Genomic DNA, 17,773 nt, shown 5'->3' on the forward strand with positions numbered 1-17,773 from the left:
TACACACTCCTTCATTCTGTTTTGATCCCTTATTTCACAGCTCAGGGCAGTGTGCTGATGCATCTGTTATCGCAAAACTATCATTCTTATGTAGGAAATGATTACTTCCTATAACCATGTTCCAGGACTGAGGTCACATCAGGGACAGGTACCCTCTTTCTGATGATGTGCACTGATTTGAGACTGACAGGTATCATCTAATGGAGATGACTGATTCACACCAGTTAATAGACAGTATTGACTTACACTCCCACACAGCAAAAGGTAAAGCAGCTCCCTGCCATTTAAATGTCAATGAAGCAGGCTGTGCTCTATTTAAGTCAACTTCCCTCGTTTATTTTAACTGGAATGTCAGATACTGGTGTGCTTAGGACAAGAGCAGCACCAGGCACTGAGTTACACACAGAAGGCAGGGCAGCAGGTACTCCTGAAAAAAGTGCATTGCTGTGGGTGCACATGTCTGAAGATCAGGGCATCTTAGTGCTAGTGTGACAGGCACATGTCAGAAACCACTGGGGACATTCGTCCTGGGCTCCCCACCTTAGAACCAGCTGCTGCCGTGCCACCGCCTGGTCTCACCGCGCCGCTTCCTCATCTCTCCGAAATGACTTTCCTCCTGCTTCAGAAACACATCCCCGGGGCTCAGAGCCGCGGTGCTGCCCACGCCTGCAGGCAGGCAGCACAGGCTGAAGGATGGGCACTAAGAGGACAGGGCCTGCCCTGCTGTGAAGCCTCAGCGCGCGTGCTTTGCAAAACCATGCATCTTCCTGGGGTGATCGGTCCAGAAGCGAGCAAACTCAATGAGCGGAGCTGCCAGCATGACTCATGGGGATCCTCAAGCTTTTCCACCCTCAGCAGAAAAGCTGCGGTGCTCTCTGCCCAAGGACACATCGACGGGATGCTTTGTCTTTTTCAGAGTATTTTTCTTCACAATCCACACACATCCCAGGGTACACAGCATAGAGATTTTGATGATTATTATTTCCTACTGTTGTTCTGCGGGATTAACTGCCCTCAAGACCTAACAAATAATATTTTTTTTCCACCAACTCTAACAAAACTTGATAGAAAGCTCAAAGCTTCCAAGTTGCTGAGCTCAAGTTTATGTCAGTGACGGACCATTTGGAAAGGCACCTCTCACACTGGGTTTCCAGTTGTTTAATTATTCAGGCTGGGAACCACAGACTATCGGCAATGGAAAGTCTCAGTGCGCCAGACAAGGACAATGACTAAACACTTCAGATACCTAGGATGGAGCACGTACACCAACATAGCCACGGCAGCCGTTTCACACAGGACACATTCCACAGCTACGTGGTGAGCTGTTGGCTTTGGGGTCTTTTAGAAACGAACATTTCATCTATGAACATGCCTGAACAGCACAGAGTTAAACATGGGAAACTCACCACCAAGCGGATACATCTAGTGTTTTTGTTAGTTTGCAAGCACCCAAATTTAGATGAAGTCTATTTTACTCCCTCTGAGAAATCTCCACGTAGAGCCCATAGGGTGCTGTATAAAAATATATCACTAATTTTAGAGAGGCAATGTAAATTGCATTCACCACTCTAAAAGGCAAAACTAAACCAAACCAAAAAAAGGGTAAAAAAAATCCTGAGCACAAAGGTTTTGATATCATTCCACTTGGCAAAATGCACTTTTTCTATTGATTTCAACCCTTACTTTTTCAGCTACTAGAAATATTCTTCCCTCTCCCCCAAGACACTCAATATAATGGACAAAAACGTGTTTAAAAGAAAACAAAAGCAACTTTGATTATTTTTTTTGCCTGTAACTCAGCCCTGTAAACTTCAGCTCTTTTATAGGAGTCCCTTCACTGCTTCACATCACACAGAGCTACCTTTTCACTTCTTGCTGCAAATGCACAGGCTCTTTCCCTGTGTGCTGGAACTGAAAGCAATCATGAAGAATTGCAGGTCTGACCTAAGCATTCTGCGTCTGGACATGCTCTGCATGCAGTTATTAACCGCAGCGAGGAGGGGAGGCTCAGCTACACAGCCTTACCTTCTTCATCTCTTTCTTTGTCCAGAGAAGCTGGAGGGTTTTCAGCAGTAGGAGTGGGTCCTGGCCTGGAGGAGGGGGAAGAAAGAGGGAAAGGGAGAGAGAGAAAGGGGGGAGAAAAACAAAACAAAACAGATTTATTGGCTCTGTACAGGCAGCCTAGACACACTGGTGCATTGTTTGACTGAAGAGAAATCAGCTACTCTGTGCCACTGTGTTTGAAACCACCAACCTTCCAACTGTCAGTCAGGATTAAAGTGCTAAAACCCCTCACTCTGAGATCCTAACAAAATAACAGACACCATCCATGCATGGCTTTAACTAAACACCCACACCGGCTCAAATACTGAAATCTGTATCAGTGCATTTACAACTAAATCATGCTGCTGCTATGCATCAAATACAGCCACAGTGGTGTCCCCGCCAGCTCTCTCTTTTTAATATTAAAACAAAACAGTCCCAGAAAAGTAAGCGTCTTTCGCAGCCTGTAAAGGAATTATCAACACGCACAAACTTTTAACGAAATGGCTCTAAGGTGCAAATCTCATTGCGCCCTGTGGATGGTAGAGGCAGTGGGTGACTTTTTTTGGGAGCTGAGCTCTGCTTGGCCAGCCCCGGCGAGCAGGAGCCGAACTCGCCCACGTCAGCCCGGGAGCAGGCTGTGCCCTGACAGCATGCAGCTGAGGTGGTGCTTGAGGAAGGGGGAAAGGTGAAATGTTGCTGGGATTAGTGTCAAGCATAAAAAATAACGGGTGATCAAATGTTTCAGAAGAAGGTTGTTTGGAATTATTCTCTTTTTCTTTTTACCTAGGTATTTGAAAACTGGCATCCGGTTATTTTGTACCTACTATTACTCATCATACCAATATTATTCATCATATCATTATTTCTGAATTAAATGATTAGGAATATTTAATTTTAAAAGCAGTAACATTTTTAATACCTGGTTCTATTTAATTAATGGTCATTTGCTTAAAAACTTTGACTCACAATATTCTGAATGGAAATCCTCTACAGGTTATCAACAGTTTACACATGAAGAGTGAATTTGAAAATCTACAAGTTCTCAAAAAACACTCCTCACACATATAGTGCACCTCTTCGTATGTTTTCACAAAGCCAAAAGAAAAATGTTCAACTGAAAAGGAAACATCCTTTAAATCACCTTCTGCCTTCTACAGTTCCTAAATAACTTGTTTCAAAACGCTAGGTTTCTCGTTTAGTATCCCCTCTCACTTCATATTTCAGGTCACAAAAAGCTACTTCAACTGTGAAAAGCTCTACCTCATCCAACTCAACTCTGAAGCACAGTATTTATAAAATATTTTAAGTAGCAAGCTGATTATTGGTTGAGCCAGGAGAACGATAGCATTTCCATTATCCACTAACCTCTGGGAAACACCAGCCAAATTGAAAATGCCACATTTACAATTCATAAGATACTATTTTCTCTCATCTCTTGCTGCTCTGAAATCTTGAACTCTCTGAACACTGGCTGTTCTCAGCTGCTGCCTCTTCTTTGGAAAAAGGAAAGTCTCTTTTTACAAGAAAACAGAAAAAAATCCAGATCCCTTTTCCCCACAAAATTAGCAACTAACAGTGAAATTCAGCCCATGTGTGTGTGTGTGCATACATACGCTCTCCGCTTGGCCCAACTCCCAAAGAATTTATACACACAAGGAAAAAAAAAAAGAGAATGCAGCCCAGTGTGTAACCAAATACACTGTAAATCTGAACTCCAATTAATGCAGCGAACAAGCTGGAATGATACAGGAAATGAGAGCAGTTAGGAAAGCAGTGTTTTACTTCAGATACAGCCAATAATTCAACTGGTTAAAACGCTTTCTAAACCTCAATCAACAAAACAAGCCCTGCTCTTACGTGATTTTTTCCTACCTTACCTCCCTGTTGCTGAAATCCAACCTCGCCCTTATTTCAATACACACTCGCATGAAAACCATCCCTCCAGTCGCTTTTAAACACTGCAGTATCTTGCCAGCGTGCTACTGTGCAGGCACAGGTGAGTGGGAAACAGCGTCGCCCATCCCTCCCGGGCCCTGGGAGTAGAGGTACCCCCAGCAGGGTGACTTCCCCGCGGTGCTGGGGCAGCCAGGGTTGGGAGCGGAGCCCCTCGCGCCTGCGGCTGCTCCTCCGGCTGCTCAGCCGCACGCGAAGGGCTCGCTCCCGCGCTGCTCTGTGCATAGCGGGGAGGCATCTCCCAGGTGATTCTCCAGAGCGGGGATTAAACAAGGAGAGAAAGTACCGAGCCAGCACCGCAGCATGCTGACGTCCAAACGGTTTGGTTGCTTCCCTTACCAGACAAAACCTTGGAAGTACCTGGGGATGAAACACGGTCAGAGGCGCTACGTAACAAACAACTGGCAAGCAGACACTGCTAGAGCCAAACAAACGAGAGCACGAAGCACCACTCTTCTTTTGCCAGCCCCACCAGAGGGGAAAGCCGCTACAGTTCACACTGGACCTTGAGCTCTTGTACCTCGCAACCTCAAGCTAGGAAAGAAGATGTGGATGGGAAGGCCCGCATCATTTTGGCTGCTGAAAGAAATGAAGAAAAATTCCTCTTTTCATGCTCCAGCAGGACCTCTCCGGGGACTGGACTCCCCTTGGCTCTCCAGGCACCCAGAAAGAGTGAGAACAACTGTCTTTGGCAGTAACAGTACTGTTAAGCTCCCATCGGAATACCAGACAAGACCCTGCTCACCCACATCTGAGAAAGGACTGGAGAAACAGCAAGAAACTAATGCCAAGATATCCAAGGATGAAGGACAAGGGCCTTATGAGGAGTTTCATAAGCTTTCCAGAGCAAATGGGGAGAGCAGACGATTGCTCAATGCAAAAGGGAGAGAGGAAGAAATAGAAGGGAAAAAAGAACAAAGCAAAGCATCTGAAAACCAAATGGTCGTAACTGAACCACAAATGCATCTGGGCTCAAATCAGGGGACAAGAACAGGAAAATATTGGACCAACCTCCAGCCACAGCAGTAGGAGCAAGAAACAGCAATTACTAAGATAAAGGTTGATAGACATATTAAAATGATTACAGAACAGTGTTTGCAAAAGCAAGGATAGGTCCCGGAGGCCAGAAAAATACCTTTACATTCTACATATCAAGAACATCAAGAATCTTCCTTTTTGAAGAAAAGTTAAATCCTACAGAGACTCTTACATAACGAAGAGGTACCCAACTATTAGCAAATGGGTCATTCAATGAGCAAAACAAACTAAAGAAGGATGGGGCCATATCAAACAGCATGAAAAAAAAGACAGTGTGGTGAGTGGGAGGGCATCACCTCTCTCTGCTGCCAGCCACGAGCTGCCAAGCATGGCCAGATCTACCCAGCTCGCAAACTAGAGAAGCTGAGACATGTCCCAGACAGCGAACCCCATTCAGTTCCGAGATCAAGCTTGAAGACGAAGCCCGTAGTCTGACATTGATCTTTTGCTGCTCCAAAGAAAGGGAGTTGTGCACCATTAAACGTCTAGTAGAGCTTCACCAAAACAAGATTACAAGATTACTTTGGTGGAGGTTGCAGAGACACATCTACACATACTCCATCAAGGCACAAATGACCTAGATTTTTTTCATATGATAGTTTCTCCAAAAATGTTCCTGCTTTTTATTTATTTATTTATTTTAAAGATATTAACATATTTCCTTTTAATATTTTTCATTACAAAAATAAACTTCCTCTGCCCTGAATCTGGTACCAAATTTGAAGGAGATGGTAAATCAGATCTTTTCCAGTTCTCAATATCTGTGGTTACATTTCAAAACCATATAAACCACAAGGCTTATATTTTTGAGTTAGAAAAGTGTCTTTGAGGAAAGCCATAAACTGCTTTCTGTTCATTCTCTCTTTTTCCTTTGTGCATAAGATCACTCAAAACCTGCTGGGATCACAACAAAAAATGTGCCTGCAGGCTGGTGAGGTAAAGCAGTGGTTTTGCTATTGCATCCTTGCAAAATTCTGCTGTATTATTCACCGATTCTGCTGAAATGCCCTGGCAAGACAAATCCACTTTCTGACTGAGGCTACTTGTGTGTCTCACATAGGGAAAGTGAGACATCAAACCCCAGAGGAAGAATTTACCAGTGAAAAATCTCTCAACACTTTTGCTTTGTGTCAAAAGCCATTGAACGCCCCATGGCCTGAGACCTGGAAGAATTACAGTCAATGAATTAAGAGACAGAGGATGCAAAAAGTAGAAGAAAAAAGGAAAAGAAAAAAGAAAAAAAGAAAAAAAGAAAAAGGGGATTATGTGATTGAAATGCAGGATCATATTAGGTAGTCAATTACAGCTGAAATTCCTGGATAGGAAGGACAAGGAAGGTCGAGACCAACATGCAAATGCTTAAACCTTCTTTAGGCGGAGAGCTTACACCTTTGCCTTGAAAATTAACAGGATTTTAATAAATGTTTAATGAAATATACAACAAAATATGCAAAATGTACAATACCGCACTAAACAATCAGTGAATTTTTAGTACTATCCATTGTTCTGTGAGCCCCTGCAATAAATCCCTGAAATCCATCTTCTGTGAAAACTCTCATCAATCTGCAAAAACATTTGAGATATTTTTCTGAAAGGAAAACAACGGTTCCAGACACTTCCATGTCAACAGAAATGCACCTGGTCTGTTTGCACTTAAGAATAAAGATCTGTAGATGTACAGGCAATCTACAAATTGGCAGAGGGAGAGGAGTGAGCAGAGCGATATTCAGCAACCCCCTGTTTCAGCAGTGTCACGGGTTATTTAAATGTCATGATTGCAACAGAAATCCAAAAAATATTATACTACGTGGATTAAGAATTAATCAAAATCTCTTATCAAAATCTACTTTGCCTCAATTTTTTTTCAGGAAAGTGTCTGTGGCTCAGATCAAATGCATGCTGGATTTGTAGAAGAGAAGGCTGATAGGGAACAGAAACATCACTTTGATTATGCAAAAAATGCACAGAAACATTCTCTTCAGACAAATGTTTGATCTCTAAGAACAAGTTGACTTAACTGAAAAGAAACAAAATTCCTCAATAGGAAATTTTAGATTTTCACACCTTCTAAGTGTTTTTATTGTGCCCACTTTTAACAAGTGCACACAGCATAAACATTCCAATCTTGTTTAAATATTTTTGAACTTCCGAAAACGATTCCATACGGAATTTCTCCTGCCTATCTGAAATAATATTTGAAATATACCAAAACAATTTTAGAATATACAGGTACTATATAATGCACATTGTGAAATTCTGTGTTCTGTGTTGTATTAAAAAAAAAAGAAAAAAGAAAAAAAAAGATAACCTACGAGAAAGTAGATACAATAAAGAATAAAGATACAGAAGGTAAAATGCTGTACTATTTTTAAAAAGCATGTTATATGCACTGGGTATTAGCCAGTGGGAAACGGGAGTGCCATTCTCCTTTTGCTTTGTAGGAGGCTTTTTTCAGAAATTTGTTCTTTACCTGAATTTATCATAGGGTGTGGGGAGAGATACTTAATATGGGACATAAGCAGTGGAGTAGGTAAAGACATCATAAAACTAGAATTTATGGTCACCTGTCAAAATAGATATGGTTGCTTTCTTAAAAAAAAAAAAAAAAAAAAAAAGGGCAGCAGCAGAAGAGCTAGGATCATGTTACTGCAACACTCTGGTCCAGCCGCGATGTCCCTGACTCACCTTTCAAGAGATGCTCCATCACTGTGTCAGCAGCACGAGCGGGAGATGAGGCCTCCAACACACCTATCAATGAAATGGGGAAATCTCCCCCAAACCACTGAGACATTCACACGACAAGAGGCCCCCTGCCCACAGCGCCCCTAGGAAGCACGTTCCCAAGGGCATGTTCCCTGCCCAGCTTCAGCAGCTTCCTGCTTTTCGCTGCTCCTTTTGGAGTAATCGCCATGTTTCAGCCCGGGTGCACCCAGCTCAAAGATGACCTGTCAGCCAGGCTAACGCAGCAATCGACCTTCCTCAGTTTCAGAGGCAGGACCAGCAAAGGGGAGTCAGCACATCAGAAGCTGCAGAAGTCAGAGGCAGGACTTAGTATCCTGACACGGAGCTGACCAGACCTTGGTGGATGTAACATCCTGAGCAGCGGGCCGGCAGCGATCCATGCCCTTCGCACTGATCCATTCTGCATTTCTTACTGAGAACACGTGTTCTAAATGTCTTTTAATGGCAGAGACACAATTTGCCCTTATTTTTCCAAAGAGTGACAAGGACTGTAGTTCCTTGTTCATCCACAATGAAATGCAACCTCTGCTTGCTTTGCATTCATGTGGATACAAGAGCACAGCTGGGACAGCCACCATCTTCTGCAAATCCAAAGTCTTTTTTTTCACCATTCTCATTCAGTTCTGTTTTTGAATATAAATGTCACAAAGGGTTTTGCTCAACAGACACAACACTGTACCAAGTAAGTTATAGGTGTGGGTGAGGAGAAGTAATAAAACCACGGTTTTCCCCAGTAAGAACTCTCCCCATAAGGAATGAAAAATCAAACAACTCAGCTAGCAGCCGGAAAGGCAGAGTTCCAAACAGCTGAGAAACCATGCTAGCAAGGCTGGTGCCAAAGCAAGGGTGGTGCCTACCATGCAACTGCCGTGTTTGCCCTCTCTTCCTGCTGCACCTCCGTGCCCCAAAACTGACGATGCTCCCGTGAGGTCAGGGGCCACCATATGCTATGGCCGTGGGGCTCGCGCTCATCTCGGGCACGCGAATATCTGTGGATGCTGCTGAAGCACTTGGGAGCCAGCACCCACGGTACTTCCCCCAGAGTTAGAGTTCAACCAACACACTGCAAGGGACTGGAATGAGAGTGTGGATCTGTTGAAGGCAACACACCCCAGGCTCCCCACGCACAGCTAGAAGTCTCTCCTGGGAGCCAGTTTGGGAAATTCTCTTGCTGCAGAGCCTGGAAGGAAGCCTGGTGCTCTAAGCATTCGGGCTCAGGTTTACAGCAGCAAACACCAGCATGATGAGGAGGGCTTCCTAAAGCTCTTCTCTTCCTCTCGCTGCCCTGGCTGTACCTCACTGTCCCTAGCTGACATATGAGCCTCTGTCATGGAGGCAGCAGGGAAAACGCCCCATCAGCTGCCTAGCAAATGTCCACGCCATCTCCTGTTCAGATCTTCAAATTCCCCTTAATTGAGGACGAACTTCCAATGCATCCTTCTCCTCCCCTGCACATTACTTTGAAATGTAAATTAGAATTATCCTGGGGACTGGGAGGTTTTACACTCACAAGAGTGCCCACTCCTATTTCAGAGGCACCTGCACCAAAGGGCTCATAGGCTCTTCTACACTTTCTCATGGCAGAGTCTCTGTCTTAGCAGAAATGGATATTTCCAGGAATGATAGCAGTTCACTTCCAAGCACACTATGACTAAGGGGTAACCACTCAGTGATTCATCCGAATCCCCACCAGCTGCAGTCAGTAGATTCCCACTAAGAATAAAAGCTCCCCAGAGCTATTTGCTTACAGGGAAAGGTCGACTGTACCAGTGTCTGCAGACAGGCAGAGGAATGCTGTCATAAGAGCCCAACCAATTTAAATGTTAATTATATCCCACCACTGAAATCTCCAGTGCAAAATTTACAAGAGGATCAAATGTCACAAAACTATTTCATTTCAGAAGCAATAAATTGCTCCGCTTTAGCACAATTTCCAGAGCTCCAAAACACACTCAGCATGCCCAGCCACCATTCCTTAAATGCGTCTCCCGCAAAAGACAAATATGCTTTTTAAAGGTATAACTATGTTGGTTTAGCTGAATTCAAACAATAAGGCAATGAAGCAACAACACGGAGAGGGTCCGTCTGAATAAGGTATGTCTGGCTGACTCCAGCCTTTGGCTCAGTTTCCAATTTTAGCTACAGCTTTCTAATCGACGGAGCTTTGAACTTCACTGCATAGAAGGCTTCAGATCTCAAAAGGGAAGCAACCACACGCAGTAACTGCAGTCTTAAAAGCTCCATACACCACACACCTCCCCTATAATTTTAACATTAAAGATTTAGCCCTTTGGGAGGTCTGTGAGTCTAGGTTCACCAAAGGAAAAGAATTCATTGCATGTCCCTCCAGTTCTTCATTCACACATCTGGCTTCACCTTCTGCAGCCCATGGAAGTATCCGCATCAGACAGGAGGAAAAAAAAAAGGAGATTAAAAAAAAAAAAAAAAAGAACAAAACCAAGCAAGCTCCTCACTTGTAGCCTCCTGATTATGAACATCAGCTCATTTTCAGTAGCCAGAATTTGCATTTAACAAGAATGGTTCCTTGCTCCCGAGCTTGTTGACCAGCTGTGACTGTTTCTGACGCTCTTCTTCCAGCCCTGGCAGCCTCTTACACGACAGTCTTTGTCTCCTGCTCACCAGAGGAGAGCAGGCCTGTAGGCACAGCGCACGGGCCCTGGCTGGACGGCCCCTGCAGTGTTGCTACAGCAGATAAAGTGCCCCTGGCTGGAATCATTACCAAAGCGTTGCCTTCACCAAACGCACCACCACGACATGGTGTTCCATGCAACAACTGGAACTGCAAAATCAGTTTATGCTTTGGTTCATAGGCCAGACTGAAAAGTTAGGTTCCCCCAGAAGTTTTCTCTTCATATCAAAAGCACAGGGGAAAGTTTCTATTTAATTAAAATGAGGTATTTGTTTCACTAAACAGAAGACATCTTGCATCACTTTGTGAGGGGTTCAGCATCTGGGAGCTTATTTTCTGGAGGTTCTTCAACTTTCAGACAGACCTTGCGTGTAGAAGCAGCAGCTTAGGCCAGCAATTCCAAAAATTGTAGCCTCTGGTTTTGGTCTCTTGCGTTAATGTGGTAACATGCAATATTGTATCACAGGGTTAGCTCTATTTGTATTTTCTCTAGTATCTTTGCAAACCCTTATTGCAAATCAACTAAGCATTCAAAGCCAATTTAATGCTTCTCATTCGATTCTTCCAGAGGAAAGCTGGGATTCCTCAGATGCCATTAGCTGAGTCGACCCCTTCTTGGGATCACCGTGTTTAGCCACACCTTGGTCTTACTGTTGACTACGTCATCATTAAAAAGTCAAAATTTAGACATCAAACAGAAACGTGGCTGAAGAATGAGTTCCACAGGCAGATTACCCTCAGAGAGAGAAGCTGCTACTCTGGAGAGAAGAAAAGCGGGAATGAAGAATAGTGGGTAGAGTAAAAGTATATTAAATGCAATACAACTTTTTCTAGAAGAAAAATCCATTCTTTCTCAATGGCAGTAAAAGTCATTCTTTCACTAAAGGCAAAAAGAGATCACTTCCATTCTGAGAAATTTGAGTTATGAAAACATAATAGGAAACCTCACAATTTTGCTAATACACGCTCTATTTTTCAGTGAGTCAGAAGTTCACATTCTTCTAATGCAACCTCCCAACTGAAAACAATCCCCACACTCCAAGCAAAAGAATAATAAAGCACACATATGCTTCTTATAAAGCAGTCCTTACAAATAACCATGGGTTTTGTTTTCATAATGGCTAAAATTCATCATCCCCCCAAAAAAACGCAGATCAAACAAAATGCACTCTCGTTAAAATAAAAGGCTTGCTTGTACGAGCAGAACAGCCAATAACACTTTCCTCTTATTTTACGAGCACTTTCTGTCAGCGAGGAGAAGGGGAAGTTGCTTACCAGCTGCCCCAGTCCAGACCTGCTGCTCACCAACCCACCCACAGCAGCCCGACGGGGCACTCGCATTCTCTCTCCCACTTAGTGCACACAGACACCTGAACAACAACAAAATTTAGGCATTGTCCATGGCATGCGAGCAAAAGATGCTCTTCAGATCTGGGGCCAACTGAAGCAAATAAAAATGAAATCTAACCAAGAAGTCGCCAAGCTTTGGGCACATCCTTAGCCCATCTCGCTGGCCGAGATGACCCGTGCAGGGAGCACAAACACCCCTTCCTGTGGTACAGTGGCCAAGGAGAGCATCTGACACCATCAGCCTGCTCACGCACATGGGTCATCACTTCAGACATACAGAAAGCATTATCAAATACTTTCAATACGCCCCTGTTTTACAAGGAAAAGTGCACCTATTTTTACAGAAGTGGCAATTCTAAAAATAACACTAACGGCTTGCTTTTTATGCAGGTAATGAAATTCAAATTAATAAAAGCCTAAAAATATAGCAATTGTTAACCTTTTGCAAGTAACTGGCAGCACTTTTAATGGTTTCCTCATCTGTTGCATGGGGTATGACCTCAACGTTAAGCACAAAGATGACAAAACAGTCCTTGGCATAGGAGGACTCCGAGCTGCTGACCGATGAAGTCAGGCACATGCAAAGAGGAGGACAGCAGGGCACTCACTCCCTCGTCCCCTTCTGATTTTTTCCACCCTCTCCCTATACATATTCACTACCAGTTATGGTCAGAGGCTACTGAAGCTGCTGAGCTTGATGCACCCTTGCCCATGGCTTGTGTTCTTCTCTTCAAATCTATTAAAGTAAAAAATACATTTTCATCATAAAATATTTTTTCTCCCAAACCTTCAGCCCAAGCTATTTTTCCTCATTTTAGCCAACAGCGCCATACATTTTTTTTAGTGATAAAGAGAAAAGGGTTTTGTTCCCATAAAATGTGTCACTGCTGTGGAGGGAGCGGTAAGGAGCGAGTCATCGCGCTCCCAGAAGTGCTGATAACTCACTGCTGTGGAATCAGCCACTGACCACATCTCAGCACTGAGTGCTGGCTGCTCTCTTATCACAGATCATCAAGCCTCAGAAGAGATCTGCTATAACCAGGATACCAGTCAACACCCCTACACCCAGTTAATAACATTTTAATGGAAATGGAAACTTGGGAGTTTAAAAACAACATTTAAAACAACATTCTGGAAAGCCAGCAATTTCTTCTTTTAAGCTTATAAATCCTGCAAAGATGAAGAAAACTAATACTATCCAGGATAAACGTGTGGGGGGGGAATGTTATTACATGTCCTCATTTTTTGGCTACTCAGTGACTGTCAGAACAGAAGCCTCAGCAGGTCTAGCAGATCGAACTACAATTTGGAAAAGGAGCATCAGATGAAAAGTGAAGCTAAAAAGATAGCATTTTTTGTTCTTCAGACATCTCTTCAGACATCCCCAAGTTCTAAACCTAAAAAACCTAAAAGCCTTTAACTGTGTCTCCTAAATAGGTTTCCACACATACAAAAAAAAAAAAAAGCACCAAACCCTACAGTTAACACTAAAAAGCCCTGATACATGTTTCGAAGCCATCCAGCTTCCTTTTTAAAACACTAACCTCCTTTCTTCCAAGGAAGAGGAACGGGCAGCAATTATTAGTTGCAAAGGTTAACACTAATGAGGACACTCCTAATTGTTTTTAATTATTATTGACAGACACTCTTTTTCTGGTACAGGAGAGTGAATGAACACCTGAAGCCTGCAGTTCACCTTCTCCTTCTGCCCTTAGAGAACTGAATGGTGAATTACACACTGACTCATGGGGCCACGTAAGACAAGTGAGCAAGCTAAAAAGCCATGTTTTCGAAAATAATAAAACACTCACCTCAGATATATCAGGTCATCTTTGAGATTACACAAGAAGATGCTGCCATAATGAAACTCTATGGTTGCAAGAAGTTTAGGTAAAGACAAATGAGTCTGGCAGAGACACTTCCCACGGACACGGGATGATGAATCAATGTACCACAGACTGCCTGCTCCCAATCTTTTGTATCCAGGCTTTTCTTGGGAAAACCAGCACAACCCAATGACTCACTGATAAACTGGTTGTAATTTTCAGTGAAAATCAATGATACGTAACTGGTAAAGATGATTCAGGTATTTAATATCCATCAAACAATTTGTTTTCAACTTTGGCTGGAAAAAAAAACAGAAACCTGTAGGTTATACCTGAAAAAGCCAACTTGAGCCTGAAGAATACTTCAGCTTTTACGCCAGCATTTCAGAAGCATGTTAAAATAACCCTTCCAGTAAAACAGAAACTCACTTTTTTGTTGTTTTGTTAATAGCTGAGACCATTTAGATCACTGAAGATAAGAAATGAGTTTCAAGGAAGCTTTGCTGTAAAAGTATTCCAACAAGAATTAAATTGTTTTTAAAAACAGAAGGTAAAATAGACACTTTTGCTTGCTGGGAGCTGATGTTAGTGAAGTATTTAGACTGTGCGTTTAAGACCGTGTTAAAATGCATAGCTAGAAACACCTGGTCCACTTCCACTACCCCAACACAAAGGTTCAGTCCTTCAGCTGAAAAAGTCAATGTATTTTAACACATCCCAATCAAGTGGCATCAATGTATTTCAGCCAAAGCCTTAAACCTAAACATCTATGAAGGAAAAGCTCTGGGGATGAAATTCTCAAGCAACAGAGCTGACACAAACACTTCCATACACGTCAATTAAGGAAGCATTTTACTGAGCTGGGACCACATCCTAACTTTTTAATCCATGTTTTAATTCATGCTTAATTTCTGCTTAAGTAAAGAATTTCACCTAAATTCGGGTTATTTAGCTTTCTATAAAGTCGTACTATTAAATGCTTTAACTAAATATCAAGAAGACACTCCAGATCTTGTTTCACATAGGAGTGGGGATGGAAACTCTTTTTGTTCTATGTTGTACAGTTGTGAGGAGTTCAGCTTATTAAGTGAAGCAAAAGAAAGGTGCAACCGAGCTTTCTCACATGAGTATAAGGCTGCAGCTCACCTGGGATGGGGAAAACATGCTGGGAACTCCTACAGAATGCTGCTGAAAAACACTGACAAGTTCTGCTTATGAGGGGCAGATACTGCCAAGCTACACGTAGGGAAAGCAGGACGGCACATCATGAATAGAGATTTCCTTCTCACATGCTTAATATGCAGCTTCGTAGAATCATAAAGGTTGGAAAAGCCCTCCAAGATCACCTGCTCCAATCACCCCCCTACCACCAATGTCACCCACTAAACCATGTCCCTCAGCACCACGTCCAACCTTTCCTTAAACACCCCCAGGGACGGTGACGCCACCACCTCCCTGGGCAGCCCGTCCCAATGCCTGACCGCTCTTTCTGAGAGGAAATGTCTCCTCATTTCCAACCTGAACCTCCCCTGGTGCAACTTGAGGCCATTCCCTCCAGTCCTATCACTGGTTAGCTGTGAGAAGAGGCCGACCCCCAACTCCCCACATCTTCGTTTCAGGCAGTTGCAGAGAGCGATAAGGTTTCCCCTGAGCCTCCTCTTCTCCAGAGCAAACACCCCCAGTTCCCTCAGCCGCTCCTCACAGGACTTGTGTCCCAGGCCCTTCACCAGCTCCATAGCCCTTCTCTGGACATGCTCCAGGGCCTCGATGTCCTTTTTGTTGTGAGGGGCCCAAAACTGAACACAGCACTCAAGGTGCGGCCTCACCAGAGCAGAGTACATGGGGCGATCACCTTCCTGGTCCTGCTGGCTGCACTACAAGCCAGGATGCCATTGTGGCCTTCTTGGCCACCTGAGCACACTGCCGGATCATGTTCAGGCAAGCATCAACCAACACCCCCAGATCCTTTTCCTCTGCACAGCTTTCCAGCCACTCTCCCCCAGGCCTGTAGCGCTGCATGGGGTTGTTGTGGCCAAAGTGAAGGACCTGGCACTTAGCCATGTTCAACCTCATCCCATTGGCCTCTGCCCATCGACCCATCCTGTCCAGGTCCCTCTGCAGGGAGTCCCTACCCTCTGGCAGATTGATACTTCCCCAACTTGGTGTCATCTGCAAACTTACTGAGGGTGCACTCAATTCACTTTTCCAAATCATCAATAAAGATATTACAGAGGATGGGCCCCAACACCGACCCCTGGGGAACACCACTCTTGACCACTCAGTTTGGAACATTACTTTTTATAACACTGGTTCTGTAGATCATAATACACTGACAAGTTATCTACAGGTAGGCAAGAGGGAAAAAGCCAAGATGACAGCAGCACCACCTTCTCTTTCTGGAGGCAGGTTATCTCCTCAGCACGCACAGTTTAGCAGAAACTAAAGCTGTCAGCTTAGCTAAAACACCAATTAATGGTGAGTATTGGAGACAAGATTAGCACTTTGGAATTAAAACTGAAACCTACTTTAGCAGCAAAGGAAAAAAAATGCAGCTTTTATCGTCTAATGGTCAACAAAGGCAGAATCAAAGGAGGTCTGACAATCGAAACAAGGCTACGAAATTTAAGAACACGTTACATTTTGCCATTTATTACTTTTGACTTTGAGTTTCACAGCTTTCCACTATCTGCATGACAGTTCCTCTTCATCTGCTCTTACCACCACACACCTTACAATCTGTAGGAACCTTTCCCATGAGTTAAAAAACAAAAAAAAATAATTAAACGTGCAGCAGATAATAGTGTAGGAGATTATGATATTTCTAGCCTTCCTCTGCTGGGAGAAAAAAGGTACAGAAAACTGAAACAAACGGCTCTCCAGATTTTATCTGTCAATTTCTGAAAATGCAGATGTGTGAGAATTGCGTGCTGCGCCCCTTCCCTCGCCGACTTCCACATCTCCAGCCCGCACGCTGGGAGCGCAGCTGGAGGACGCCTACCCCGCCAGCCCCTTCTACGCCTCGCCTCAGGCGCTGCCGCTCGCGGCCTGCCCCACGCTGCGCCCAGACGGCGCTGCCGCCTTCCCGAACCTGCTTTCCCCTCGGACCCGACTGCTGCCATCCCTCTGATGCCAGCACCTCCAGGCCAGCAGTGCCCTCCTCTGCCCCTCGGGCTGCGGTTCCCCAGGTGAACGCTCAGGCGGTGCCACCAGCTCCGCACACCGTGGATCCCTGCCCGCATGCGGGGACGGGCGGTGGGTAGCAGCCGCCTAGGACAGATGTCGGCGCCTGTGATCTGCACTCTTGGGGGACAGTGCGTCGAACCAAAGTGGTTTGCTTTACATGATAATTTGAGAAAGTAGCTTTCTTCTAATCATGAGAGATTAGACTAGAACGGGGAGATACTCATTATTAGGTAGTGTAGTGACAGGACAAGGAGTAATGGCTTTAAACTAAAAGAGGGCAGGTTTAGATGCAATATGAGGAAGAAATTCTTCACAGGGTGGTGAAGCCCTGTCCCAGGCTGCCCAGAGAAGCTGTGGGTGCCCCATCCCTGGCAGTGCCCAAGGCCAGGCTGGATGGGGCTGGGTGCAGGGGTCCCTGCCCATGGCAGGGGTTGGACCTGGATGGGCTTTAGGGTCTGTTCCAACCCAAACCCTTCTGTGGTTCTACGATTCTAAAAATATTTCTTGTAAAGAAATATTACATATAATGTAATTAAATTTAAATTGGAGAAAACCCATCTGCCTAGGCTGAAACATGCTCTCCATATGCAGAGTGCAATAACTGTTTTGCTTATTTTGAAGAAAATAATGGTGAAAGTACTTCTTCTAACTAACTACATCTCACGGTGTTAGGTTAAAGCTACATCTCCAGCACTGGCACTATTGCCAGAGAAAGCTAGCCCCTTCAGAAAACATGTCTCTCAAATGCATCTTTGTTCCCTTTGCTGCTTTCAAAAATCCCACCCCAAGGTGCCAGCAACACTACCAGCTCCTCTGAAAGGTTCTCCAGATGCAGAATGTGTTCCCTACATGCACAAAGCTCTCCAGGTCACCTTTAAGTGACTGCAAAATAGCCAAATGCCTTTCAAAAATCTGTCTGGCTCAAATGCTTTTCTAGAAGTTACATACACTCAGGCAAAAGCTTGGCCAGACTTGCCTAGTACTT

General features: G+C 44.1%; 1 protein-coding gene across 30 annotated transcripts in view; it reads right to left on the minus strand.

Annotated features, from left to right (window-relative positions):
• The window catches only part of EXD3 (exonuclease 3'-5' domain containing 3), a 296,493-nt gene that overhangs the window by 199,496 nt on the left and 79,224 nt on the right, over positions 1-17,773 (minus strand). For 23 of the 30 annotated variants that reach the window (XM_083807567.1, XM_083807577.1, XM_083807591.1 and 20 more), the window contains one exon: positions 2,026-2,090. The exons of the other annotated variants lie outside the window; for them this stretch is intronic. In XM_083807567.1, coding sequence (XP_083663693.1) covers positions 2,026-2,090 — 65 coding nt within the window. The remainder of the gene's footprint in view (positions 1-2,025; positions 2,091-17,773) is intronic. 30 annotated transcript variants of the gene reach the window in all.

The sequence above is a fragment of the Anser anser genome (assembly GCF_964211835.1).
Source record: "Anser anser genome assembly, chromosome: 21".
Taxonomy (NCBI): Eukaryota; Metazoa; Chordata; class Aves; order Anseriformes; family Anatidae; genus Anser; species Anser anser.